Source organism: Pogoniulus pusillus, chromosome 30 (genome assembly GCF_015220805.1).
Source record: "Pogoniulus pusillus isolate bPogPus1 chromosome 30, bPogPus1.pri, whole genome shotgun sequence".
Lineage (NCBI taxonomy): Eukaryota > Metazoa > Chordata > Aves > Piciformes > Lybiidae > Pogoniulus > Pogoniulus pusillus.
The window spans coordinates 3956374-3983513 of record NC_087293.1 but is presented as its reverse complement, the minus strand read 5'-3'; the positions used below and the strand labels follow the sequence as shown (position 1 = coordinate 3983513).

General features: G+C 47.1%; 2 protein-coding genes across 4 annotated transcripts in view; one reads left to right on the top strand and one right to left on the bottom strand.

Moving 5' to 3' along the window:
* CHFR (checkpoint with forkhead and ring finger domains) overlaps positions 1 to 4543 on the top strand; it is a 30902-nt gene extending 26359 nt beyond the window's left edge. For both annotated transcript variants that reach the window (XM_064168117.1, XM_064168116.1), the window contains exon 18: positions 1700 to 4543. In XM_064168117.1, coding sequence (XP_064024187.1) covers positions 1700 to 1742 — 43 coding nt within the window. In that variant the 3' untranslated portion in view covers positions 1743 to 4543. The remainder of the gene's footprint in view (positions 1 to 1699) is intronic.
* A 4798-nt stretch (positions 4544 to 9341) lies between these two features.
* Positions 9342 to 27140, bottom strand: part of LOC135188809 (uncharacterized) — a 44072-nt gene continuing 26273 nt past the window's right edge. Inside the window, exons 2-7 of one of the 2 annotated variants that reach the window (XM_064168487.1) lie at positions 25626 to 26614; positions 17532 to 17583; positions 17329 to 17431; positions 15951 to 16114; positions 12565 to 12810; positions 9342 to 11947 (exon numbers count right to left, since the gene is read on the bottom strand). In XM_064168487.1, coding sequence (XP_064024557.1) covers positions 11210 to 11947; positions 12565 to 12810; positions 15951 to 16114; positions 17329 to 17431; positions 17532 to 17583; positions 25626 to 26614 — 2292 coding nt within the window. In that variant the 3' untranslated portion in view covers positions 9342 to 11209. The remainder of the gene's footprint in view (positions 11948 to 12564; positions 12811 to 15950; positions 16115 to 17328; positions 17432 to 17531; positions 17584 to 25625; positions 26615 to 27140) is intronic. The other variant, XM_064168488.1, reaches the window with a different exon arrangement.

Below are 27140 nucleotides of genomic sequence, written 5' to 3'. Positions count from 1 at the left end.
ATAGAGGAGCTGTTATCCCCTTATTGTGAAATTGCTTTAATGAATAGTAGGCTCTGCAGCATCTTCCTTGTGCTGCATGAACATACACTTAGCATAATTTCTTTAATATTTCAGGTAGTATAGGTTGAAAATAGGCAATCTGCACAGCTTAGGCAAGCAGATGATAAGAAAGACTTGTAAAATACTGTAAAATATTCATTCCCAATCTCTTACAGATTCAGGGGCTTTTACCAAACCACTTTCAAAAATAATTTGGGATGTAGGTTGCAGGTGGAGTTGAAAGCAGCACTGCTCTCTCTGCCTTCACATTATAGGACTGGCTCTGTTCCCAGAGGAGTTTTTGGTTGATGTGATTGAGACTTAATTCACTATCAAAGTACTCACCACTTGCCTTTGTTTGTGTCCATCTAGAACAGAAGTGACTCAGGGCCTTTTCTCTTTGTTTGCTTTGGTTTCTTCTCTTTTTTTTCCCATTTTTAATAATGAGCTGTTCCTAGAACTCAACTCTGCTCTAGGGTAGGGTGTCCCTGCCCATGGCAGGGGGGTTGGAGCTAGATGATCCTTGTGGTCCTTTCCAACCCTGACTGATTCCTTGATTCTATGAATGCTGCTGGCTGCTGCTCTTGGTTCCTAAAATCCCTAAAACAAGCAGTCCTGCCATTCCATTCACAGAAGGCCAGTTAAGTGTGGGTTTGGATTTCTTATGGAGATAAACTTCACTAAGTAGTTTCACAGAATCAATCAGGGTTGGAAGGGACTACAAGGACCATCTATTTCCAACCCTTCTGTCATGGGGCAGGGACACCCTTCCCTAGAGCAGGCTGCCCACAGTCTCCAGCCTGGCCCTAAACACCTCCAGGGATGAGGCCTCAGCCACCTCCCTGGGCAACCCATTCCAGGCTCTCACCACTCTCACGGTGAATTACTTCCTCCTCACGTCCAGTCTGAAGTTTGGTTATGTAGGTGAGGTTCCCTTCTACTCTTTGATCTAACTCAGCAACAGGGAGAAAATGTATGGTCTTGCCTTGTCTCTTCCACATGTGTTTATTTACGCTCAACACCCTTGTTTCAGGTTATGTGTCAGGGGCTGTATAACCTAAGAGGAAAGAAAAAATGGATAGTGAGATGTTTTTGAGACTTGGCAAGAATTGTGTGGTCTGTTTCATTCACAAAGAGAGGCTTGCCATTCCCATAATGCCTAAATAATACACCATGAGAAAAACTTCTTTTTCTATTCCAGAAGAAGATTCTAAGCGAGTGAAAGAACATGTTTATGCTGAAATAGATTATTAGCCTGGTTAATTCTTGTTCTTAATGACTTGTGTAATGCTGTCTACTGAAAATTACTAATGTCTCACAGGGCAAAATTAATTTGCTGATTCCTGTTTTAATTGCCTCCTGGGTTTGAAGTATGCAGAGGAATGCTTTTAATAACTGGTTTTCTGTATGCATAATAAAATGAACAAGGATTAGGAGGAGAGATGTTGAAAATCTTGTTACAGATAACACAGTGGTAGAGTAGCATCCAAGCAGGTTCTGAAAAACAGATATGTTGGCGTGTAAATGTTCTGCTTTAAACTGTTTAACATCGAAAACATACTGTGAAAGATGCTGACTCTTGTTGCCTGACTGCTGAGAGCTCTCTGACATTTTAACATTTGCTTGCTTTCTTTCTTTCCTTTTTTTTTTTTATCCCTAGGAAATTCAATCACATTTGTGAACAAACACGATTCAAGAACTGAACACTTGTAGTCTGTAGAGAGGGGACAAAACCCTGTTACACTGCTTGTACAGTTCTGAGTTTTCAGGGGATCTTCTCAATTCCCCCTCCCATAGCAGGGAATCAATAACTTTTGCATCAGGTCATCTGGTGTGATCTTTTTGACTTGTAGAATTTTACAGCTGTACATGAATAAGGTAGAGTTTGGTTCCTTTCTTTTTGCAAGCAAGTCCAGCAAGTTCCATCCTCACGACTACAGCGTTCCTGAATCGCTTCGGCGAAGACCACGCGCAGAAGTCAAACACACCCAAACCAGCCATATCTTGGGAAGACCTAAGAATAAGGAGTGTATTTGCACTACTTGTGAAGAAACTTCAGAGAAATCCTTAGACTTAAAGTAGAAGTGTTTTGTTGAGAGTGTCTGATGAATATTTCAAGAGCCATTAATATTTAAGAAGGAAGTTGTCAGTGTACATTTGTAACTTCAGACCTGCAGTCTGATACTTTGTTGCTACCCCATTGCATTTGGGCTAGGAATCGTGTCAATAAGCCACCTCAAGTTCAACAGCTCTTTCAACTGAAAGCTTCTGCCCTCTGTGCAGTGTTAGAGTGGAAGTAGTGGAGTTTCTTTTCTTAGTTTTAGTGGTATTGATGTTTTTATTCATGTGAAATTGCGAGAAAAAAAAAAGAAAAAGAATTGCACAAAGCTTTGAAAAAAATCACAGTTAAAGTTGGGGTAATACTTGAAGCAGAACAGACTTCTGCTAATAGTACTTCTGTAGTGTTTTATATCAGAAGACCAAACAGTGCTTTGGATGTAGAGCAGCCAGTAGGACACACTGGTTTATATTTTATTTCTTTTGGGTTCTTTGATGCTGTCTGCTGAATAGGTACCTCTGCCATGCAGCTGTTCTCTAGCATGCATACACTGGTGAACACGTAGAAAAAGCTGTCATTTAAAGCAGAATACAGGGAGGAGGAAATAATTGTTTGGAGAAGTTGTAGCAATACGGAGGCATTTCTGGGTAGAGATGATGAAGGGGAACTCTGGTGTCACTGACAGGAAAAATGTGGGGTTTCTTTTCACACCTTCTGCAGAGCTCATTTGGGAGGAGGCTCCTAAACGAGGCTCAAGTATCATGTTAATAAAACCCAAACAAATCCCACCTCAAGGCACCCAGCCACTCCCACCAAACTGGCATGTTCTGATCTGCTTGATCATGATCTGGTAGCTGATGTTGACAAACCTCAACTGGGACCACTTTTTTTAATCTCATACCTTAGAAGAGTGAAACAGAACAAGAAGAAAGCATCCACAGTTACCTCTGGAGATTCCATGTTGGTTTTAAGTATGCCTTATGTTATGAGCAGGATTTACACTTTGATGTTCAGAAGTTGTAGGCACAATATCTCATGTTATACGTAATGGAGCACAAACCATGCAGCACATCATGGCTACTAGTGTCAAGGAATGAAACAACCGCTTCTAGTAACGCACATCTTGCTCCAAGTGCTAAGTAGAATGATGCATTTCTGTTGGGTTCTATTTTTTCCAATAGCTGGTGCAAGGATGGGTCTGGTGACCATGCCCATATGCTATTAAAAATACACTTTGGTGTGGACTTCTCTTCCTTATCTCTGGGCATTTTCTCCTGTGAGTAGGATTGAAATTGGATCTGGAATAATACTTGAAAACTTCTTTTAACGACAACAGTGCGTTTCTGTCTTTTAGTATGATTAACAATGTTCTGTTGCTTCTGTATTTGTATTTTATGTTAGGATATTTTTGTATTGTTATTGTATCTTCTCAGGACAACCATTCCCAGCTGGTTTTGGTCTTGTTTTCATCTCTGGCTGTGCATGTAGCAAATCGAGTGCAGTTGTGGAGATCAAGCCTTTGCACATTATATGCAGAAATGTGCTTTGCATTCTCATTCACCACTTCCCACACCCCAGATGGGCTTTCAGCTTAGACTTGTCACTGTGTTAGTGTTCAAGCCTCTTGTACTGAAGCTTTTCTTTGATGTTGGTCAAGAATAACATGTCTACAGTGCTATGTACAACCTCCCCTGCACTCGCTCAAGCTCTGTTTGTAGAGGGATGTATTATGTGACTTGAAGGGAGATTTGAGGGGGGAAGAAAAGTGGGGGGGCAAAACCACCCCCAACAACAAAACTCATGTGCTTAACATCTAAACTACCTGTGCAGTAGAGGTTCTTTGAATTCCTTTTGTAAAGGCCTCTTCCTTTTCCCTGTCACGGATAATTAATCTGCCTTTCTATGCATATAGGGTTGCAGTAGTGCAATGGAATGAAGGGGTTTTGGGTTTTGGTCATTTATATTGTACCAGGAAGAGATGAGAAATTAACTTGCAGATGGGGAGGGTGAATAAATCCTGATCTTTATATGCTCTTAAGTAAGTAAGAGTATCTGTCATGGGTATTACATACTCTATACACTAGACCTTTTTAAATGTATGGTTGCCAGGTGATAGTTAATGTGATAAATGTATGAACTATGCTTGGTGTTGTTTAAATACTGTAAAGGTGCAGCATATTTTTAACCTGTCTAAAGCACACCCCCACCTCCTTTATAAGAGATATTTGGAAGCTAAGCATGAAATGTGGTAGAGTAGATGTTGTGGAAAACCAAGGTGGTTACGATAGGGCTTGATGTGGTGGTTAATGAGGTCTGTAGTCTCTCTCTTTGAGGAAGTTTCTTTTATAAAGGAGGTGGAGAGTAGTTCTTCCAGTTCTCTTTTGTGATTTATTTTTTTCCTGAACTAAGAAGTTATTAATTAAAAAAAGAAAGAGGAAAAAAAAAGTCCCCTGAAGTTGTCTGTTTCTTCTGTGGCATATTCTCTCACCACAGAAATGGACAGGTTGCCCAGGGAGGTTGTGAGTGCCCCCTCCCTTGAAGTATTCAAGGCCAGATTGGATGAGGCCTTGAGCAACCTAGTCTAGTGGAAGCTGTCCCTGCCCATGGCAGGGAGGTTAGACCTGGATGATCTTTAAGTTCCCTTCTACAGTTGGAGCTCAGTCATCAGCTCGTTTGCTCTGCAAGCAAAGTGCATCCGTTTTGTACCAGTTTCCAGGCGTCCACAGAACTGTGTGGTGCAGATGGCTTAGCCTACAGCAAGAGCTTAGGGAAAGAAAACGATTCAAGTCTAAGGAGTTAGGCATTTGAGAAGAGAATGCTCAATTCTAAATTGTGCTCTGAAAATCTGGTTTCTTGTGGCCTCCTCAAAATTCTTGCCAGAAGGGGACCTTATTATATACAGTCTGCCCTCTAAAAATAAACCAGCAGTCACTGTTACTGGAAATTAGGAGAAAGACCTCTTGATTGTTAAGAAGACTGTGTGGGGTATCTGCATTTTCCCCACCTGTTTTATCTAGCATTCTTTCTGCATGAGGCTGGGGAGCCAAAATAGCACTTGCACAATTCCAAGAAATAACTTCTGAAGCAAACTAATTATACTATTTCCCACAGCAATGCTTAATATGCAAAGATTGCGTCTAAATCTGCTTTTCAGGTCATCCTTCTCTTCTTCACACTTCACCATTTTGACTTTCAATGAGGTAATTTCACCCTTAAGCTCATTAGTTTCCATAGGAAATGAATTATAAAAAATGCTAAGTCTGCCATAGGAGGTTTAACATCAAAGACATTTCTAGACAGACCATGAATATATGTTGAAGCTATATTTGTACTCTATTGGGTATTCTTTTTGGTGCTGCTGAGTTTCAGTTGCTTGCTTTCCTTGGGTAAGTGTTGGCTTAGGATTTATCTTTTGGTTTTGGCTTTCTTGGGTTTTTGTTATCCTTGCAATTCAATTTAATCTTTAATTGCTTAGAATGAAATCTGGTAACTGACCAGACTATTTGAGACAAATGTGCTTTGTTATGGCTCATGAGAGGGGGGGAAAAAAAACCAAACAGCTATGAGTAGGATGCTTTGTAACCAACTGCTCTAAAAGATTTCTGAAAGGAAACCTCAGTTCATGTTTCTGCTAAGAAGTTATAAATGGATTTTTCTTGCTGAATGCTACTCTGAATGCTCCAAGTTTGGATGTGTTAGCTGCATGTTAAATTGTTTTCCTACAGAGCCTCTCCTCAACCATTTTAACTACCTGACAGTAAGGAACCTAGCACAGAGATTCAAGCTTTTATGTTGAATCCATTTCAGCAGTGAAGAATAGGCTTATAGAATCAACCAGGTTGGTAGAAGTAGGGAATGCCTGTGTATTTTTGTCCCAGCCAATCTGCCTCGCACACTGGCTGGAAGGAGTGCCCAATACATGCCAGAATAATGACTTTTTTTGTGAGTGAGCAATATTCAAATCCAGTTTTACTGAACAGAATGCTCCTTCTCTTCCTTAGCTCCATAATATTTTTGGACTCTTTTTTTTTTTTTTCCTTCCCTGTGCAATTGTGAGTGAAATGATTTTCCTCCTCTTCAGCAAGTGTTTAGCATGTTTATGCCATTTGCTGCTTAGTTACAGTATGCAAAACAGCTTAGTGAAGCAACTGCATTACCACAAAGGTAACACTGGAGCCTGAGCCTATGCACAGGTTTTCTGGTGCTACCAAGTGGCAGTGTTAACTCCCAGAAGTAATAAAGCTGTTAAGAACAAAATAAATGCCATAAGTACAGAATCAACCAGCCTGGAAGAGACCTCCAAGATCATCCACTCCAACCTAGCACCCAGCCCTAGCCAATCAAGTAGACCATGGCACTAAGTGCCTCATCCAGGCTTTGCTTGAACACCTCCAGGGACAGCGACTCCACCACCTCCCTGGGCAGCCCATTCCAATGCCAATCACTCTCTCTGCCAGCAACTTCCTCCTAACATCCAGCCTAGACCTCCCCTGGCACAACTTGAGAATGTGTCCCCTTGTTCTGTTGCTGCTTGCCTGGCAGAAGAGACCAACCCCACCTGGCTACAGCCTCCCAATGAGGTCAGCCCTGAGCCTCCTTCAGGCAGGATTGGACGTGGCACTTGGTGCCATGGTCTAGCCTTGAGCTCTGTGGTAAAGGGTTGGACTTGATGATCTATGAGGTCTCTTCCAATCTTGGTGATACTGTGATACCCCCAGCTCCTTCAGCCTCTTCTCACAGAGCTGTGCTCCAGGCCCCTCACCAGCTTCATTGCCCTTCTCTGGACACATTCCAGCATCTCAGCATCTCTCTTCAATTGAGTAGCCCAGAACTGTAATGCTATTTAAAAGCTAATCTTAGTATATTTACAGCTGAGGGTACTAGAGCACTGTCTTTGCTGTTTAAAAGCTAATCTTAGTATTTACAGCTGAGGGTACTAGAGCACTGTCTTTGCTATTTGAAAGCTAATCTTAGTATTTACAGCTGAGGGTACTAGAGCACTGTCTTTGCTGTTTAAAAGCTAATCTTAGTATATTTACAGCTGAGGGTACTAGAGCACTGTCTTTGCTGTTTAAAAGCTAATCTTAGTATTTACAGCTGAGGGTACTAGAGCACTGTCTTTGCTGTTTAAAAGCTAATCTTAGTCAGTATTTACAGCTGAGGGTACTAGAGCACTGTCTTTGCTGTTTAAAAGCTAATCTTAGTCAGTATTTACAGCTGAGGGTACTAGAGCACTGTCTTTGCTGTTTAAAAGCTAATCTTAGTATTTACAGCTGAGGGTACTAGAGCACTCTTTGCTGTTTAAAAGCTACTCTTAGTCAGTATTTACAGCTGAGGGTACTAGAGCACTGTCTTCCTCCTGGAGCTCTCAGCATTTCTTACTGAGACTTTGCAAAGGCTGGGTCCAAGCTCTCCCTGTTCATGTGGGGGGGGGAAGGGAAAAAGAAGATAATTTCAAACTAACTCTTTTAGCTGGAAGAGGAAGAAAATATTTCATCAGTTCTTTGAAGGTACAAAATAGAACACAGAGAGCTCTTTAGCAGTTAGTTTTAGTGATCTGCCTGAGAAAAAAGTACAACTTCAAAAGGCAAGTCAGGAAATGAAGATGGAGCCTCCTGTGTGTTGTGCTTCTGGCTCTCCAGAACTGGCAGAGAACAAGAGGCTGTTCACATACTAGTTGGGTGTTAGGCTTCAGTAGCTTAGAGATTCACAGAGTGGTTTGGGTTGGAAAGGAATTTCCAGATCATGCAGTTCTAACCCCCCTGCTATGGGCAGGGACACCTTGCACTGGACTAGGTTGCTCAAGGCCTCTTCTGACCTGGCCTTGAACACTTTAAGGGAGGAAGCAGCCACAACCTCTCTGGGCAACGTGTTCCAGTGTCTTACCACCTCACTGGAACAAATTCCTTCCTTCTCTCCAGTCTAAGTCTCCCCTCTTTGAGTGTCTCAAGTTACCAAGGTCTGTTTGGCCACACTTCATGGGGGCTGTAGCTATTGCACCTTCTCACTGGGGAACTGAGATGGAGACATAAGGCCCCTGACAACGCAGTGGTTCAAAGGCACCACCTTTGAGTAGTTCGGTACATCAGCCCTACCACTGACCAAGAGGAGACCCTCTCTCAGCTTGTACATGCATCTAGTCTGTGCTCAACACAGGAGAGCTGCTTCACAGGATGTCAGGGGTTGGAAGGGACCTCCATACATCATTGAGTCACAGGATGTCAGGGGTTGGAAGGGACCCAAAGAGATCATTGAGTCCAAACCCCCCTGCCAGAGCAGAGCCCCACAATCTAGCTCAGGTCACACAGGAACACATCCAGTCAGGCCTTAAAAGGCTCCAGAGAAGGAGGCTCCACAACCTCTCTGGGGAGCCTGTGCCAGTGCTCTGTGACCCTTACAGTAAAGAAGTTGTGGTGGAACCTCCTCTGCTGCAGCTTACATCCATTGCTCCTTGTCTTATCCCAGGGAGCAGTGAGCAGAGCCTGTCCTGTCCTCCCCCTCCTGCCCCTCAGCACTCAGATATTTATAAACATTCATTAAATCCCCTCTCAGTCTTCTCCAGACTAAACAGCCACAGGCCCCTCAGCCTCTCCTCATCAGGCACTGCTCCAGTCCTGTAATCATCCTCGTAGCCCTCTTCTGGACTATCTCCAGCAGATCCCTGTCCCTCTTAAACTGTGGAGCTCAAAACTGAACACAGTACTCAAGATGGGATCTCACCAGGGCAGAGCAGAGGTGGGGGGAGCACCTCCCTTGATGTGCTGGACACACTGGAGCCAACCCCCCTGCCAGAGCAGAACCATGGAGTCTAGTGCAGGTCATACAGGAACACATCCAGATGGGTCGTGGGAGTCTCCAGAGAAGAAGACTGCAGACTTCAGTGTCTGTATGATTGGCTAAGCCAAACTGCTGGAGCAGGCAGTGATGGCAGAAGTATAGTGTGGAGAAGCAATACAGGAAAGAAGATTCAAACCCCACAGAACCCAACCTTTGGCATCAATCTTCCCAGGGTTAGACAAGTCTGCCCTTGGTTCCAGAGCCAGGAGAGTCAGTGCAAATAGAGGCTAACCCTGGGCTGTTTGCTGAGTGAGCCATGCAGCAGCTTTTGTGCACTTACTGCAGCAACTGCTGAGGAGCTTGCTGCACCGGGGTACACCACCCAGTCCCTGGTGCTCTGAGGCAATGCCCACACAGCTGAGTGCTTCAGCAGACCAAAGAAGTGCCATTACATTGTAGAAATGAGTAGTTAGACACACTTTTATTAAAAAAGCCACTTTCCCCAGCCCTTCAAGGGTAGCTGCTGTCAGTAACTGAACACAAGCACTTCTCAAAAGTAGCTTTTAGTACTTCACTCTTTAGAAGTGTAATAACAGAAGGCTGACTCTGAGTCACAATGTGTATAAAAGTAATGCAGTGGAAGTTGTTATTAGAGCATGGAAGGCTTCTTCAGTCATAAATTTTCTTAAATCATAAATATATTAGCTCTTGCCTTTGAATCTTGTACCATTAATCAAAACACCCAAGCAAAAGTCCCCAAACAAACCCCAACAAACAACACACAACAGCAACAAAAAGAACTCTTAACTTGGAGCCAGACCTCTCTGCTCCATAATTACTCAGCAGAGCCAGGTAACAACAGATGCAGAGACCTGCTTGCTGTCCATGTTTGAGTCCACTGCTAAAGGGCATATGTGTTTCTGCTTCCACTGCTACCAGTCACAAGGCCTCTGTGCTTGTGCAGACACATAAACACACAAAACTTAAGGCAGAACCTGCAATCTTGTGTGGCATATCTCAGACATGACTAGGTGGCAAATGGAAGCTGGAAGAGCAGGTGAACTCGGGAGCTAAACGTTTCAGGAGTCAGACTTCAATGCCTTCACGTAGAAGGATTAAGAGAACTCCATGCAGACTGTAGCTATGGCAGGGGAAGACTTGTATGGAAGGTTTCTAACACCTGTTTCATGACATGCTGCTGCTTTCAAATAATGTGCTGTGTCAGCTGCAAACTGCAGCTTCACAGGGACTTGCTTTTGTTTAAGGAAGCAAAGAAAAAGGAAGCTGTGGGCTGCTGAGGCTCTTGTAGGTAGGGAAATGTCACCAGGAGGCAGCTAAAATACTGATGGGGTTATTAAAGGCAATAGGGCTAGCAGGCTTCCCTTTGGTTCAGTGTTCCATTGAATGCCCTGGATTTGTAATCAGGGAGGCACAGCCACCTAGCAGCTCATTTCTAGAGAAAGTAAGCACTCAAGCTTTGCTCCACTTAGTCTTGCCTGCTGCAGGAAGGGAAATGGTTCTCTAGTCGGTGTGCGTTACCAGCAATAAATAGCTGGTGGATACAGGATCAGAGCAGCTGCCAAGATCCAAGTGCTGGATGCTCAAGACTATTCCTAGCATTTACAGTATTTTGTACACATGCTCCTGTTGCCATGAGGAGTTACTTAAAAATGTTGTGGACTGGGGTGTGCTAAGCCTCTGTAGACCTCAGAAAGATAAAGCTACATCAGACTTTCCTAGAACTAGGATCCAGTATTGGTTTGCTGGGCTTGTCTGTGCACTTCTCTAAAGAGTTAGGGTATGAGATAATCGTGGTCACTAACACTAGAGAGGCTAATGGTTGGTAAAGTTGGTGCCAGAGTGCAGAAGTTAGGAAATGCTTAAAAATAAGTTTACAAAACTGTATGCAAACATGCATGAGTGAATTCTTACCCTTGGCTTGGCAAGGCTTGGATTGTACAGGCAAAGCTATAAACAGAATTTCCCTCCTAGCTCTCACCAGAAAGACTCCAGTGATACCACAGTGCTGGAGGGCTGATTTACACTTCAGACACAAACCACAGCGTAGCCTTCTCAGGTGACCTCCATCTCTTTATCTAGGAAAGGTTTTCTGCAGTCTGAGGATGTTGTCTTGTATAAGCCACATCAAAATCTCATGCAGAGGGAGAGAGATGACACTAGCAAGCATAAATGAAGGTGGCACTTGTGCTGTGCATCTTCATAGGGTGGAAAGCAAAGGCTGCTCTTAACACAGTTTTGTCCCCCTGTGGCTGCCTCACTCAGCTGCTTGGCACAGCTTCCACTCTGATCACATCCCCGTTGCCTCTGTTGGCATCACTGCACTGAAGCTTGACATGGTGTAGGAGCAGCTAGGGCATCACAGTTCAGCAGTGTCTCGGTGGTGTTAGCATCTACGATTGAGGAGCTCTGCTGGTCCCTGGAAGAGTTAGAGGCCTTCATGTGGCCCTTGTATAAAGCAGGGGATTTTGCCCAGAGGGAAAGATTTGACATGAAATTGGCAGAACTGTTCCCCTCCTCAGTCACAACTGCTGGCTGCTTAGCTGGCACAGCTGGAGCATACGCAGCATTTTGCTCTGGTAGATGATCTCCACACTGACTAAGATGTTCTGCTAGGACCAGAGGCTGCTGATCATCTCCTTCTTCAGAAATAACAAAAACTGGTTTGGTTTTATCTGTTTCTGCTGTAAGCTCTTTTGTTTTTGACCCATTGACCAAGTTGATTTTCAGTGGGTTGGAGCTCTCTAGAAGTTTTCTGGGGCTTTGGCTGTTAACTGGAGAAGCTGCTCCTAGATGTCTTGAGGGATCCGAGGACCTCACATGTTTGCTGTCAGGGGAACTGGCTAAAAATCCAAAATAAGGATTCCCAAACCTGGATTTCTTCAAATTGCAGGAGCTTAGCTTCCGCTGCCTTTGCGCTGACAGAGTGAGGGGGTAGGAGGCATTACTGACAGAGGAATCCGAGTAAACTGTCTCTGATGCTCCTTCTATCTCAGTGGCTGAGATAACCTTTCTGGTTGGGACACCTTGGGATCTTGCTTCTGTAGGAAAACCCTGCGCAAAAGAATAATGCTAAATGAGTTGACATGCCATGAAAAGCTGCTATCTGGGGAAAATTCGATCCTGGGGGGACTAGAAGCAAAAATCCCTGGGTTTGCTAGAGGTGAGATGCCTTCTTCAGCAAAAATCTGTGTTATTACCTTAAAAAAAGGAAGGAACATCCTCAATTAGCTTTGGAACAAACCATTGCTTTGGTGATTACAGTCAGTGAGACCCAGATAGCTCTCACACACCTACGGATTCCTCACAGTGCAGTAGTAATACATCAATTAAAATAAATCTAAGGCGTAGCTGGGGGGAGGGAGGGAGGTGCATGGCAGAACATTCAATGATAAATTAGTCCGAAGGCGTTTTCCAATGCTTTTGTGGGCTGGGAGTCAGGTGCTAACTGCTGGGAATGACAGCTTGTTAGCACTTTAGGAAAGCCTGAATAAATTATCATATAATTAGGCAGAAGACTTTCCCAAGCACCGAGCAAGGTGGCCTGGAGCTGGATTTCGGGTTGGGGAGGCGAAGCAGCTGGCCAAATGGAAAGGGCATCGCACGGGCGAGCAGCTGGGGCTAGCGGGGCACAGGCGCTCCCCATGCCCTCCCCTCCTCGCAAGACTTACACTGCTGTCAGCCAGCTTCGTGAAGGGGCTGTTGGTGGTCCAGCTACACCACTTTTTCTGTAGCTGCGGGATCGGAGCCAGCAAGTCCTGGAATGTGCGAGCACTCCACGTGCGCTGCCTGGGACAGGGATTTTCCAGCTGGACCTTCCCCTTCTCGGCAGCATCTGCTCCCGCTGGCGTGTGATGAGAAGTCAGCCAGTCGGACACGGAGGCTGGGCTTGTCACGCTTCTCTTGAGGTTCTTCTCCTGGAAAGAGGCGGTACAGGTGGTTACAGCACCTTTCGTTAGGAGGCTTTGAAGCCGCTCTGAAAGTACACTGCTAGCGCAAGGGGAGGACTTTTTCCACCGGGTCCCTTCTCACAACAAGGCACAGGAAGGCAACTTCTTGTTGCTCTTCCAGCATGCTGCCTGGAGTTCCCTGCCTTCCCTGGATGAGAGGTTCACTTTGCTTCCCCAGTTTAGGTGTTAAACATAATTCTTCTGCTCTGCGGGGCTCTTGGAAGTCTCCAGGTGTGTCTGTCGGGGGAAACTAAACTTTAAAGAGCATGGGGCCGGCTGAAGGAAAGCCAGAAGCAGGCCACCAGAGAATCAGAAGTCTCAAAAGTGCACAATTCAGGAGGAATCTGAAGTTAAGTGGTGCTCTTTATCCTGTGTTAGGGAAGAATTAAGCAAATAAAAGGAATCAAAGAGAAAAGGAATAATCTGTTCTCGTTGACTGTGGCTAACAGAACAAGAAGCACAAGACCCGGACTGGAGCCAAGGAGCTTTTAATTACACAGAAGTGCACTCCAGGTGGAAAAAATGTGTGTGAGCAGCAGAACAAGACGTTCAGACAGGTATAAAATTGGCATCATCAGGTGGTGAGACCACATTAAACCTATGTCACCGGCTCAGTATATGTGCAGAGTTGATCTGACATGGGAACAAACTACAAAATGACTTCTGGAGAGCTCCTCTGTGTTCTGATGTTGCATTTAAAAATCACAGCTTTTGCCCTTAATACATCAGTATTAAGGGGGTTTTAGAGCCAGAAAAGTTAAACCCTGTCCTATGTCTCTCCTTTCCTTCACCTGCTATTTATATAAGCCTCCTATTCCACAGCTCCATATGTATTTTTAATTTTCAGCTGTGTGAATATGGCTGTCATGAAAAGAATGCAAAATCCAACATCCCCAAAGTGGGACTGAAATAAACCCCACGGCGTCCTGGATTGAAGTCTTGAGGAACCAGAAACTTGTCATTTGTTATTTCTGAGAGGCTGAATCTCTCCAGTTTCTGCAAATCAAAGACACTATTTAGTGAAAATGTCATGCTGGAAATGGATGGGCAGAGAAGCAAGAAATTAGCTGCCACAGCAGAGAAAGAGATCTCAGTAGGAAGCTGGGAGAGGCTTCAGGCTCTGGATAAGTTTGTTTCAATATTAAGCTCTCAGTCCCAGATTTGATTAAAGTAACAATCTTTATTTATAGAGATATAAGCCAGCTGCCTTGCCCTCAGAAGCCTCTTCAGGAGAACTTATTATTCTAATATGATTTTGAGGAGCTCCAAACCGGTGTAAAAAACTAGCCACTGGCTTTGGATAGACGCACTGGGTGTGACTGTGAGGGTGAGTGGTGTGGGGTTTGCGGGGAAAAGAGGAAGGAACACAGGTTTCCCTCCTCCCTAGAAGCTGTATTGGTGTGTGACTGCCACCAGGTGAAGCTCTCTCCTCTGGAAACAAGGTCCAAGGAGTGTAGGTGTTCCAGGGTGCCCAGTTTTGCCCTTGCTCCGCAGAAGCTAACAAGTTTGGGCAAGGGAAGGCAGCAGAGCTGTTTTCCTTTCCTCTCCTCTCCCTGTTGGTCAGTGAGGCTGAGTGCAGGAGCAGCTCAGTACATCCCAGGTGGCCAAGAGAGCCAATGGCATCCTGGCCTGCATCAGGAACAGTGTGGCCAGTAGGTCAAGGGAGGTTATTCTGCCCTGTACTCAGCACTGCTCAGGCCACACCTTGAGTACTGTGTCCAGTTCTGGGCCCCTCAATTCAAGAAAGATGTTGAGGTGCTGGAACATGTCCAGAGAAGGGCAACAAAGCTGGTGAGGGGCCTGGAGCACAAATCTTATGAGGAGAGGTTGAGGGAGCTGGGCCTGTTTAGCCTGGAGAAGAGGAGGCTCAGGGGTGATCTTATTACTGTCTACAACTACCTGAAGGGGCATTGTAGCCAGGTGGGGGGTGGCCTCTTCTCCCAGGTAACCAGCAACAGAACAAGGGGACACAGTCTCAAGTTGTGCCAGGGTAGGTATAGGCTGGATATTAGGAAGAAGTTCTTCACAGAGAGAGTGATTGGCATTGGAATGGGCTGCCCAGGGAGGTGGTGGAGGCACCGTCCCTGGGGGTCTTCAAGAAAAGCCTGGATGAGGCACTTAGTGCCATGGTCTGGTTGATTGGATAGGGCTGGGTGCTAGGTTGGACTGGATGATCTTGGAGGTCTCTTCCAACCTGGTTGATTCTATGATCTCATACTAGCGCAGGACCATGTTGACCACTCTGGGCTCCTGGCCAATTTCCCAATCAATCAGGTTCAGGGACTTTTTGGCTTGTGAATTGTGACAGAAGTGCCACACAGGCTGTCCCTGGGGCATGCGAGTTTCTTGCACTGGTTGTTTCTCTTGTGGGAAAAAGGAAGAGGGCACTGGAGAGAAGAGAACTGACCTGCAAAAGGCTTTAGTACAGGCTTGTAGTGCATGTGCTCCGTGAGGCATTACACTCAGAGCTGAAGAGCTGGCAGCCAGACCTGAGACTTCTGAGCTCTTTCTAAATGAATAGCTGAGCAGGAGTGCAGCAGAAAGAGCTGAAGTAAGAGAGGAGTTACTTGAACCCGTTCAGGTTTCTGTGTGTGTATTTAAAAGGAGCTCAGTGCTTTCACCTGCAGTGCTTGATTCTTTGGAGCCTACACTACTGTTTTTGTGCTGGCCTGGTGGGACTGTTCAAAGTCTTTCCTGCAAACTGAGGAGCTGTAAGCAGCTTCTCTGACCACATAGCACTGGTGGGAAGGAGCAAATCTGACTTCCAGGTCCTTCAGTTTCTACAAGTGGTGTTTTTAATGGAACACCATCTTTGCCAACTAACATGTTTCTGAGGGCTGGTTCTACTGCCTGCTGGCAGACCTCTGCATCAGCACCCTTTGGATCCAAGGCAGACTTCTCCACTTGCTTTTCTCAAAGATGGGAAGGTACTGGCTTGAGGGATCACAGACCACATCATTTGATGGCAGCTCAACTTGAGAGTTAGGAAACTGCCTGCCTCAGTCACTACCTTTCTTGCAAAGTGGAAGCGTAAGGAGACATATATGACAAGTGGTGTCCAAGAAGGACATCCCATGGCTTGCTGAGATAGCGAAGTGCATGCTTACCTGTATTCTGTAGGTGGTAAAGCTGAGCCCACTGGCCCCAGGTCCAGCAGAAATAATGAACACCTCATCACTCCCCGTCTCGGTTGTCACTGCAGAGATGGAGGAGGGCACATCTGGGTCAGTGTCCTGAGGAGACCGTTCTGTGCTGCCTTCACAGGAAGGCACTGAGAAGAAAAGAAAATCAAAGACTGCTTGCAAGAGTCCAAAACAGCTGTTCCCAACTCCTTCATGACAAACCCTCCTCCCCAGATAATCCAGAGCAGGCTTCAGCTCTCTGTTGCACCAGCCAGAACAAAATCCTAGCCAAGAGTTTGCTCTCCTGAAACTGCAGACTTTCAAAAACAAAACAAAGGAGGAGGGGAGGAACACCCCTGGGTCTTCTTTCTAGCAGAGACTGAAACTGAATCCCTCATACCAAAGACAGAAGGTTGTGCCTGCAGATCCGAAACTTGCAGATTTGCTCAACCCATTGTATGTCTGTGTTGACTCATCCCTGTTAATGTTGGAAGCTGTGCCTTTTGCTTAAGCTCTAAGTGATGCTGCTCTTGCACTTACACCTGGAGCAGCCCTGGAGAGTAAGGCTGCCTGCATGCATGTGTCTGTCCATCTATCTGGTGCAGGCCAGGAGGCTGCTGGCCACAACCTCTTTGATGACTTTTCCAAAGAAGAAGGTAGGAGTCTGCCACAGAATCAGCCTTTTAGGAAGCTGTCCCTTACAAGAGCTGTGTAATGGTGGATGGTTTAGTGGGAAACAAGCAGTGTAGCAACACAGCAGCTCCCTGGTGGCCTCTGCCAACCCAAAAGGACAGTGATGTAATCCATGTGTTTGGCTCAGAATTGCAGCAAGTGACAGTATCTGCAGTTTGGCTGGGGGGGATCTGGGTCTCAAAACACATTGGGAAGTGAAAACTCTCTCGAGCAGTCTCCACCATACAGCTCTTCAGAAAAAGCTCCAGGGGCCAGATCTGTGCAAAGCCAATGTCAGCGTTGTAAGCCTCACCCTCTCTAGACAAGGCCAGGCACAGGGCAGGTGAAACTCTTCCACAGTTGATGGGTGTTTGCAGGTTGTTTGCAGCAGCCCGAGCCCAGCGCCTTTGCTCTGCTAACCCAGTGGCTCCGCAAGGCCATGCGCTGTGACAGCTTGTTTTGGCAGCATCCCGGAGCTGTGCTCATGTCTGCTGCTTGCCAGGGGAATTACCCTACCAGCGGAGCGGGAGAGCAGCGAGGAACACTCCCACAACAAAGGCTCTCTGCTGCGAAGTGGCTTTCCAGCTGTGCATGGGTGAGACAGTGAGGGCTGTAAGGAGGAAAGCATCCGACTAAGCGGCCAGGGTCTGCGGGGTGCCCTGACCTGCTCCGGCCGCTGTCCTGCGCTTACCCGCCTGCCCCCGGCTGACAGAGTGGTTGTTGTTTTCGTTCTCCCGGCTTGGCACCACCAGCTGCAGCTCATTGATATCGACGGCGGAGTTCTGGATCCCGTTCTACAACTCAGAACACGCCCCAGTAAACATCGTCAGACAAACAGTGCAACAGCCAATATGAAAGAGAGAAACAGAAATTGCTGAAGCCACCAGCACTAACCTCCTGGTCACTGCATGCGTTGGATGAGTTCCTTTTGGGGCACGTTCTCTGCCTGAAAAGGAGAGACAGCAACAACAACAACAAGCCCAGAGTGCATTAAAGACCCACAGAAGGGAAGGTCTCAGCTGCGCTCATCCTGCGAGGGGACCCCAGCAGGTTTGAGCTCTTCTGCCTACAGGAGCATCCAAAATCCCTGTCAAAACTCCAGGGAACAAAGCCAGGGGAGAAAATCATATGCTAAGTGGAATAATGGAAAATCAGCTGGAGAAGGATCTGTCTGACATCTTTTTCCCACAACCAAGAACAGCATTCAGACCTCTACCAAGTCCCACCAGGCTCCCCTGCTCTTTCACATCACAGACTAAACCCCTGCCTTTGGTCTGGGCAGTGATATCATTCTTAGCCTCTCAGAGCATTGCCTAGCCAACGCTTTGAGCCGGCTCAGAGGTAGCAAGCAGAGAGCATGAGATGCTACTCGTTTGTAAGAGCATTCTATGGCACAACAGCATCGTGGCAGAGATAAACATGCCTCTTGGCTGAAGAGAGGCAAAAGCCTGTTCTGAACCGATTTTACTGAAACTGAGGCTCTGAAACAAACAGTGTCACTTCATTTTGGATGGATAAGGCATCAAGATGTCACAAGGAAAGGTCGATGGCAATGAACAGGATGACAACAGACCTCCACAGGACAGTGCGTGGAACACCTGAGCATTAAGGCACTGCCCAGGTAGGATGTGGCCCATGTTGCTTGTCTAGGTTCTAATTTACATTTCCCAGAGGCTCAAATATAGTTGATAGAACCAATGACAATTTATAGGATGCCCTTCCCTCTTTCCCAGAAGAAAAGGAATTAGATGGAGAGAGAGGAAAGCTATGCAGACCCAATAAATAATCTCACTGTGATTTGGAAGTTAGAAGGAGAAAAAGTTTAAGAATAATGTATCTAAGGCAGGGAAGTTACAAAGCTATAGGGAAGGGGAAATAAGATACAAAACATGTAAATATACAACCAGGTTTGATGGCAATGGGTTTTGTCCACCTCTTGGTGATGATGGCCATTTGGAATGGTGATTTCTGGTGAGCAGGAAGGCAGGGGAGAGAGAAAGGAACAGGCAGTCCCCCTGCTTTTATGGATCTTAGGAAGGGAGAGTGGGCTAACCACCACCACCTGGTAGTGTTCAGACTCACCCCTGGGGAGGGGTCAAGACCACCTGGGGTCAGGTTCAAGATCACTCCCCCAGGAGGGTTAACCCTGTACATTGCTGTTTTCCCTACAATCTGTGCTGTTGGCTGATATTTGGCCTCCCCTTGGTGGAGGGCTGGTTTGCTTTAAGGAGTTGAATCTCCTCCGTGCTAGTTTTGCTTTGGTAGTGGCGTGTTGAAGCTAAGACCTCCAAGCTTTCAGTCACCATTTCTTTACTGTTTCTTGCTGAGAATGGGGGCTCAGAGGCCACCTGATGAGGCTGGCTGGGAGCCAGTGTCTGCTTCATGCAGGGCATGGTGGGTTTCATTCCTTCACTGTAGCATTAGATCGCTTAAAAAATGCTCACTGACTGACAAGTGAATGGAGGGAGACAAAAACCCACAACGTGCCCCCAGAGCTACTCCTAGTGAATACAGAGGAGGCTACAGAAAAAGGGAGAGGGAGTTGGCAATTGAGAATTTAATCCAGAAGAGGTTCAGATGGATGCCTCTTGCTCCAGGAGCCATAGTAGCATTGGCCATTGCTTGGGCTTCTCATGGCAGCTCAGGGCTGAAGCAGGGAAGGCTCTCCCTTAGCACAGTGATTCAGAAAGGGGGAGCAGGAAAAGGCTTCCAAGTAGGAGAGGTGTTGCCTTATCAAGCAAGGACAAACCAAGCAGGAAATATTTTTGAGTGGGAAATGTGTATGTGAATACTCCACAGACATGCACCAGGAGCTCTGTTGGGCACCAGAACCATAATAGCATTTGCCATTGCTTGGGCTTCTCATGGCAGCTCAGGGCTGAAGCAGGGAAGGCTCTCCCTTAGTGCAGTGATTCAGAAAGGGGGAGCAGGAAAAGGCTTCCAAGTAGGAGAGGTGTTGCCTTATCAAGCAAGGACAAACCAGGCAGGAAATACTTTTGAGTGGGAAATGTGTATGTGAATATTCCACAGACATGCACCAGGAGCTCTGTTGGGCAGCAGAACCATTTCATCAGGAGTGAACCTGACAAAATGTGCTCCAGAGTAATGAATTAGGGTGGTGGTGAAGGCATTCACATAGGTGGTGGGAGAGCTGTATGCAATTCCCTGCATTCTCCACATTGCATTTCTCTTTTTAATCTCTTCCTCCCCTGCCAGCTGTTTCCTGACAAAAGCCATGACAAAAATTTAATCCAATCTGATCTATTCCTAGGAAATACTTGTTTCAAACAACTGGTATGTTAAAATATCCCCACCCAGGGACTAAAGAGCACAAAGGAAATGTTCTCCTCTAAGGAAAAACCAACCTGGCACATATCCCTTCCACCCTGAGCATCGGGCATTGGCAACCCCCACTTTTTAGCTGTCTGGACAGTCTCATTTTGGGGGGTTTCAACTTCTAGCACAACTTAACAAACAAAATGTTTGAGTTCTCAGAAACACAAATAAAGAATGTGTTCCTCAGAATCTTGTTTCCAGCTGTCCTATTGATGAGACATTGTTATTCTCTGGGACAAAGCTGGAAAGGGGAAATAGGCATTTTGAAAGTCTCAGTAAGTAACACCTCTGGCAAACTGGAGAGAGAGGGCAAGTTCTGCATTAAGGTATTTAAATAATCATAGAATCAACCAGGTTGGAAGAGACCTCCAAGCTCATCCAGTCCAACCTAGCACCCAGCCCTAGCCAGTCAACCAGACCATGGCACTAAGTGCCTCATTCAGGCTTTTCTTGAACACCTCCAGGCACGGTGCCTCCACCACCTCCCTGGGCAGCCCATTCCAATGCCAATCACTCTCTCTGGCAACAACTTCCTCCTAACATCCAGCTTAGACCTCCCCTGGCACAACTTGAGACTGTGTCCCCTTGTTCTGTTGCTGCTGGCCTGGCAGAAGAGCCCAACCTCACCTGGCTACAACCTCCCTTCAGGTAGCTGTAGACAGCAATGAGCTCTGCCCTGAGCCTCCTCTGCTGCAGGCTGCACACCCCCAGCTCCCTCAGCCTCTCCTCACAGGGCTGTGCTCCAGGCCTCTCCCCAGCCTTGCTGCCCTTCTCTGGACACCTTCCAGCACCTCAACATCTCTCTTGAATTGAGGAGCCCAGAACTGGACACATTATTCAAGGTGTGTCCAATTGTCCTGTACTCCCCAGCAGGCAGCTCCAGCTCAGTCTAGCTGTCTTGGGTCTCTGAAGTAGCCTGGTGTGTAGAGGCCCAGCATTGGAGGACATGGCTACAAGAGGCCTAGCATGAAGAGGGTCTGTATTTAGCCCAGAAGTGTGGGTTCTGTAGGAGGGCATTACATGACAAAGGAGGAGTTTCACAGGGGATGGGCAGGCTGCAGACAGTGACTGCCAGGACAGCTTGCATGGAGAGATGGCAGCACATGATGAAACAACTGGGCATGAGGGGGCTTGTAAAATGCAGTTGCATCCCATGGGGTGCAACCATTGAGCATCAGTCTGACTGCACTGGAGAGGATTAAAATCAAAGAAGGAGGACATGTCTGTTGTTCTTGGGGCTTGGGAAAGCAGATAAAAAACACCCCATTACTAGAGCCAGGCCTCATGGCCAAAAGTAATTAGAATTATTGGCCAACTAACAACTGAAGCTTTCTTTCCCTCCCCAAACAGCAAACAAAAGCAGCAGTGTGGCAGAGACTTGGAGTTTCCCCAGAGAGCTTTGCCCTGGCTGAATGCAATGAGCCCAAGCAGACACCGCTGACGACTTGGTGCATCGGAGGTGGCAGGAGATTCCAAGCCCATCCCAGGCCATTTCTATCCCTGGCAAGACAGAGCCTGCTACTTTTAGCTGAGCAAGAGCAGCAGACAGAAACTGGGGGAAAAAATACAGCTAAATCTGGTACCAGTGCAATGAGTAAAAGAAGAAGAGAAGAGAAAGTGGAAGGCAAGCTTGCAATGCTAACAGCTGGAAGGTTACTGTTAGTGTCCCTTACAATGGCACACTCCAGCCAGGGTGAGTCTTGCCATGCCTCTGACAGCTGGTCCTGTTTCTGAGCATGCTGTCTTGTTAGAGCATTCTCATCTCTGCTCTCAGACCACCCCTTGTCAACCTGATATTTTCTGCAGTGAGGACAGCCTGTGGTTAATACACATTTAATACCTGATTTCAAGCCTCTATTTAGGTCAAAAAGAGGAACACAGATCTTGGTGGACTCAAACTAAAACTTTAGATATGCTTAATGGCCTCTGCAGTCTTGTTCTAAGCTGCATTGTAAACCCACATCTGGGAAGTGTAGGCAAGTTCCAACCAGTGTCAGTGCTTCAGGGGCCAGAGACCAATATCCTTGAAGTAGTTAGCCCAGTAAAGATGGAAAATAAAAGACTCTTCCAGTGCAATCTGAGCAAGGTTCTCAGCACAGGTCAGGGCATTGCTTCCACACACATCAGGGCTCACTTAAACACTTGAAGTCTGAGAAAATACAAAGTACTGGAGATCTGCTGGGAAGCAGCCCTGTGGAGAGGCACCTGGGGGTCCTGGTGGCTAACAAGTTACCCATGGCACAGAAATGTGCCCTTGTGGCCAAGAAGGCCAATGGGATCCTGGGGTGTATTAGGAAGAGTGTGTCCAGCAGATCAAGGGAGGTTCTCCTCCCCCTCTACTCTGCCCTGCTGAGACCTCATCTTGAACACTGTGTTCAGTTTTGGGCTTCTCAGTTGAAGAGGGGCAGGGATCTGCTGGAGAGGGTCCAGCAGAGGGCTGTGAGGATGATGAGGGGACTGGAGGGCATGGCTTGTGAGGAGAGGCTGAGGGACCTGGGGCTGTTTAGTCTGGAGAAGAGAAGACTTAGAGGGGATTTGATAAATGTTTGTAAGTATCTGAGGGCTGCCAGGAGTGGGGGACAGGCTCTGCTCACTGCTCCCTGGGATAGGACAAGCAGCAATGGGTGTAAGTTGCAGCACAGGAGGTTCTGCCTCAACACATGGGGGAACTTCTTTATTGTAAGGGTCACAGAGCACTGGCACAGGCTTCCCAGAGGGGTTGTGAGGTCTCCTTCTGTGGAGCCTTTCAGGGCCTGTCTGGATGTGCTGCTCTGTGATCTGTGTCAGATAGGATTTTCCTGCTCTGACAGAGGGTTTGGACTTGATGATCTCCTTGGGTCCCTTCCAACCCCTAACATCCTGTGATCCAAGCCTCCCTGGAGTAGCATGCAGGGAATACAGGCAGCTAGGATGGTAAGTGGCCTTTCAAGAGGCTGAAGGCTGAGAGATAGTCTCTATTTATATATGGTCAATAACTGACTGAGGTATAGCTTCCTTTGGGAAATAAAAAGTCACAGAGTAGTGAAAAGGCATAAATGTCATGTTAAAAGTGAGTCAGATCACAGAATCATAGAATCAAGCAGGTTGAAAGAGACCTCCAAGCTCATCCAGTCCAACCTAGCACCCAGCCCTAGCCAGTCAACCAGACCATGGCACTAAGTCTCTCATTCAGTCTTTTCTTGGACACCTCCAGGGCTGGCGACTCCACCACCTCCCTGGGCAGCCCATTCCTGGTGCTGTGCCTCAGTACCCTGGCAGAATGTGTTCACAGTGGCCAGACCATGCAAACAAATGTGCAGGGAAGGGGCAAACGTGTTTAGATTTTTCTCTTTGTCGGCAAGAGCAGAATACTGCTTTGTTTGGCAAACATCTGACCAGCAAAGAGCCAACCCCTGCATGTGAGCGGCACAGCCTGACTTTCTCAAGGGGCCACACAGAGCAAGCTTCAGAGAGCAAAAGCTCAGCTTGCTGTGTGCTTTTTGGGTTGAGTACTGCTCGTGGATAGTAAGGGTGAAATTAAACAGGGGTAATGGAGCAAGAACACTCGGCTCGACACGTGCGGCAGCCCAGGCTGCTGCCATAGCGCAGGGAGAATGTTTCTGTCTCCCCTGAAGATTGGCAGGGAGATGAAAACAAAGTATTTGGTGTCTGGAAGACATTTTCCACCAGACGTTTTCCTTTAGAGCTTGCGAAAATTTGTGGTCTAAATGAGCACTCTGCCAGCACTGCAGAAGGAGTAAGCTGAGTTCGATGTTACACGTGCGAGTTTAACTCCTGGAGCTATGAAAAGCTCAGGCCTCGAAAGCAGCAATTGCCATACACAGCCAAAGGGATTACATTTCAGCTTTGCCACCTTGTCCCCATTCCCTCCTAACCACTCTGGTGGCCTTTATTTTGTATTTAGTCAGCAACAGCTAGAAATGACAGGGAAAACCAAGTCCCTCTAGCAAACCAACCTCAGCAACTAGGAAAGGCTGGGCAAGCAAGACACATTTCACAGTATCACAGTATCACCAAGGTTGGAAGAGACCTCACAGATCATCAAGTCCAACCCTTTAGCACAGAGCTCAAGGCCAGACCGTGGCACCAAGTGCCATATCCAGTCCTGCCTTGAACAGCTCCAGGGACGGCGACTCCACCACCTCCCCGGGCAGCCCATTCCAGTGTCCAATGACTCTCTCAGGGAAGAACTTTCTCCTCACCTCCAGCCTAAATCTCCCCTGGCACAGCCTGAGGCTGTGTCCTCTTGTTCTGGTGCTGGCCACCTGAGAGAAGAGAGCAACCTCCTCCTGGCCACAACCTCCCCTCAGGTAGTTGCAGACAGCAATAAGGTCTCCCCTGAGCCTCCTCTTCTCCAGGCTAACCAATCCCAGCTCCCTCAGCCTCTCCTCATAGGGCTGTGCTCAAGGCCTCTCCCCAGCCTCGTTGCCCTTCTCTGGACACGCTCAAGCATCTCAATGTCCCTCCTAAACTGGGGGGCCCAGAACTGAACACAGCACTCAAGGTGTTTTGGGTTTGAGGCTGCATGGTAGATGAAGCAGGAGATGCAGGAGGAGTGAAAACAGACCAGTTGCATGCTGCCACTGGGAAAGGAATGCTGCCACTAATGCCCAGTCCCAGTGGAGCCCTGCAAAGGGCAGCATTTATTTCAGTTTACCTGCTGTTTTCACTGCATTCAAACCATGTGAGAAATGCTGTTTGTTTGCACTGACACCCGGGCAGCTTCAGCTCTGGTTTGCACGTCTTGGGGGAAAATAAATAAATAAAAGAAACCACTGCTTTAAATGTTTTCACTGGGGAGCTGGAAAAGAAAAATGCCAGCACAGGCTGGAGGTAGAGAAGCTTTGTCCTTATAGATAGAGAGGGAAAGGAAATAGATAAAACAAAAACTGCAGAGAGATGCTTTTGTCATTGGCTGAGTTGAGCTGTTTCAGTAGTTAGCAGCAGGAGCTGGGAAACAGCAGCTCAGCCTGGAGCTGGTTCAGTAGTTAGCAGCAGGATCTGGGAAAGAGCAGCTCAGCCTGACCATGCCCTCACTTGGTCACCTCACTTCGGATGAGATTTGAGGACAGTCACAGGTACTGCAGCTTGGCTCTCTGCTCTTCCCTAGCAGTCAAAGGGACATGCAGATGGATGCTTAATGTATGAAGTGCATCAGAATTAAAATGTCTGCAGTCTCTTGCATAAAATGTAATGCTTTTGTTATTATTTACTTCTCTGCAGAGCATTAGTGATTGTTAGAGTCAAACTGAGTCACTGCTGTGTAAAGATGCAGCGGTTGTCAGCTCAGCCTGCTTGGGGGGCTCAGAGGAGCGTGATCCTTCTGTTCTGCATTTGTCCAATGGCCACTTGGCATCCCAAAACTGAAGTCCAGAGGCACAATTATCATTGAAATAAAATAATGCCCATGAAAGTCCTTACCCTTCAGTTAATTCTACAGGGGAAAGAAAACAAATTGGAGGCACAGGAACTGTAGAACTAGAAAAGAAAACTGAGGAGCCTAGGGCAGGAGTACCGACTGGCACTGATCTCCTCTGCATCCACAAGTTTCACTGCATTTCAAGAACAGCAACTGCTAGAGCAAAGAACAGGTCACTCTAATTTCTGGCCTTTCTCCACGTGCTTCAAAGGCTGAGATATGCATCACCTTACCTGTAAGCTATGCAGAGGGCAGAGAGCAAAACGAATGCAAAGAAGATGATCCCTGTTGTAACTGCCAGCATCAGCAGGTTTGCCTTCCTCTCCTGCCTCAGGGCATCTACAGCGCCAGGTTCACTGATGTTCTTGTACTCGAAGAGCATTGCGAAGCCTCGGCCCCGGTCTGTGGTGGTGATCAGTTCCATGATAACCTCAACCATTTCCAGAGAGGAACCAAAGACCATGGTCTTGTTTAAAGGTGAGTTTGGTCCACAGAAGCGAGAGGAAAACGTGATGAGATCAGAAACATAGAGTACATCGTGGGGACAGATATCCACCGCTGGCTGCGGGCTGGAGGAGATTTCCATGGGCAGCACTGTTGTTGGAAGAGTCCAGCTCTCTACTGTAACTTCACCTCTCTCTGCAGCGAGATGGGCAAGCAAGACCTTCCCTTTCAAATCTTCCTTTGTTTCCAGACCACTGGTGTTTCGTGTCCGCACTGTGGCACTACCAGCCACAGGGAGTGGCACTTCTGGTTGAGCCTTGGTAATTGCTTTGGGTTCCTTCACCTGCTTCGACTGATTTTCTTCAGATGCTTGTTTAGCTTCGTCCTTTTTTGAGGCAGCTCCTGGGAATTCAACCAGGTGACTAGCAAGGTCCTTTGGCTGATCTCCCGTGCTGCTCCTGTTCCGAGCCACCTTCGACATCCACGTCTGGAGAGAAGGCTTAGTCGCAGGGAGAGTGACGTCCAGGCTTTCCTCCAGTGAAGGCATGTCCTTATTGCCTGGCTTAGCAGGGGTCGAGAAGCCATCCCAGGGCGTGGGGGTTTCACTGGAGCTCTCAAAAATGTCAAAGTCAAAAATCTCCAGGATCAGGTGGGTTCTCATGGGAATGAAAAACTGCCAAACGCAGTGTGTCCCGGGGTAGTAGTTGTTTGGAAAGCCTGGTGATAAAATCAGGCCTCTTTCCATCGACTCCACCACTGCACCACAGGAATAATACACCTGGGGAATGAAACAAACAAGCTTACACCTTGCCAGAGACTGCATACAGGATGAAGTTCTCCTCCCCCCTCTACTCTGCCCTGCTGAGACCTCATCTTGAATGCTGTGTTCAGATTTGGGCTCCCTAGTTAAGAGGGACAGGGAGCTGCTGGTGAGGGTCCAGCGGAGAGCTACGATGATGGTTAGGGGACTGGAGGGCACTGCCTGATGAGGAGAGACTTGGGACTTTTTAGTCTGGAGAAGAGAAGACTTAGAGGGGATTTGATAAATGTTTTTAAGTATCTGAGGGCTGGCCAGGAGGAGGGGGGACAGGCTCTGCTCACTGCTCCCTGGGATAGGACAAGCAGCACGTCACAGGATCACAGAATGTTCCAGTGCTCTGTGACCCTTACAGTAAAGAAGTTCCCCCTTGTGTTGAGGCAGAACCTCTTGTGCTGCAACTTACACCCATTGCTCCTTGTCCTATCCCAGGCAGCAGTGAGCAGAGCCTGTCCCCCACTCCTGGCCAGCCCTCAGATACTTAAAA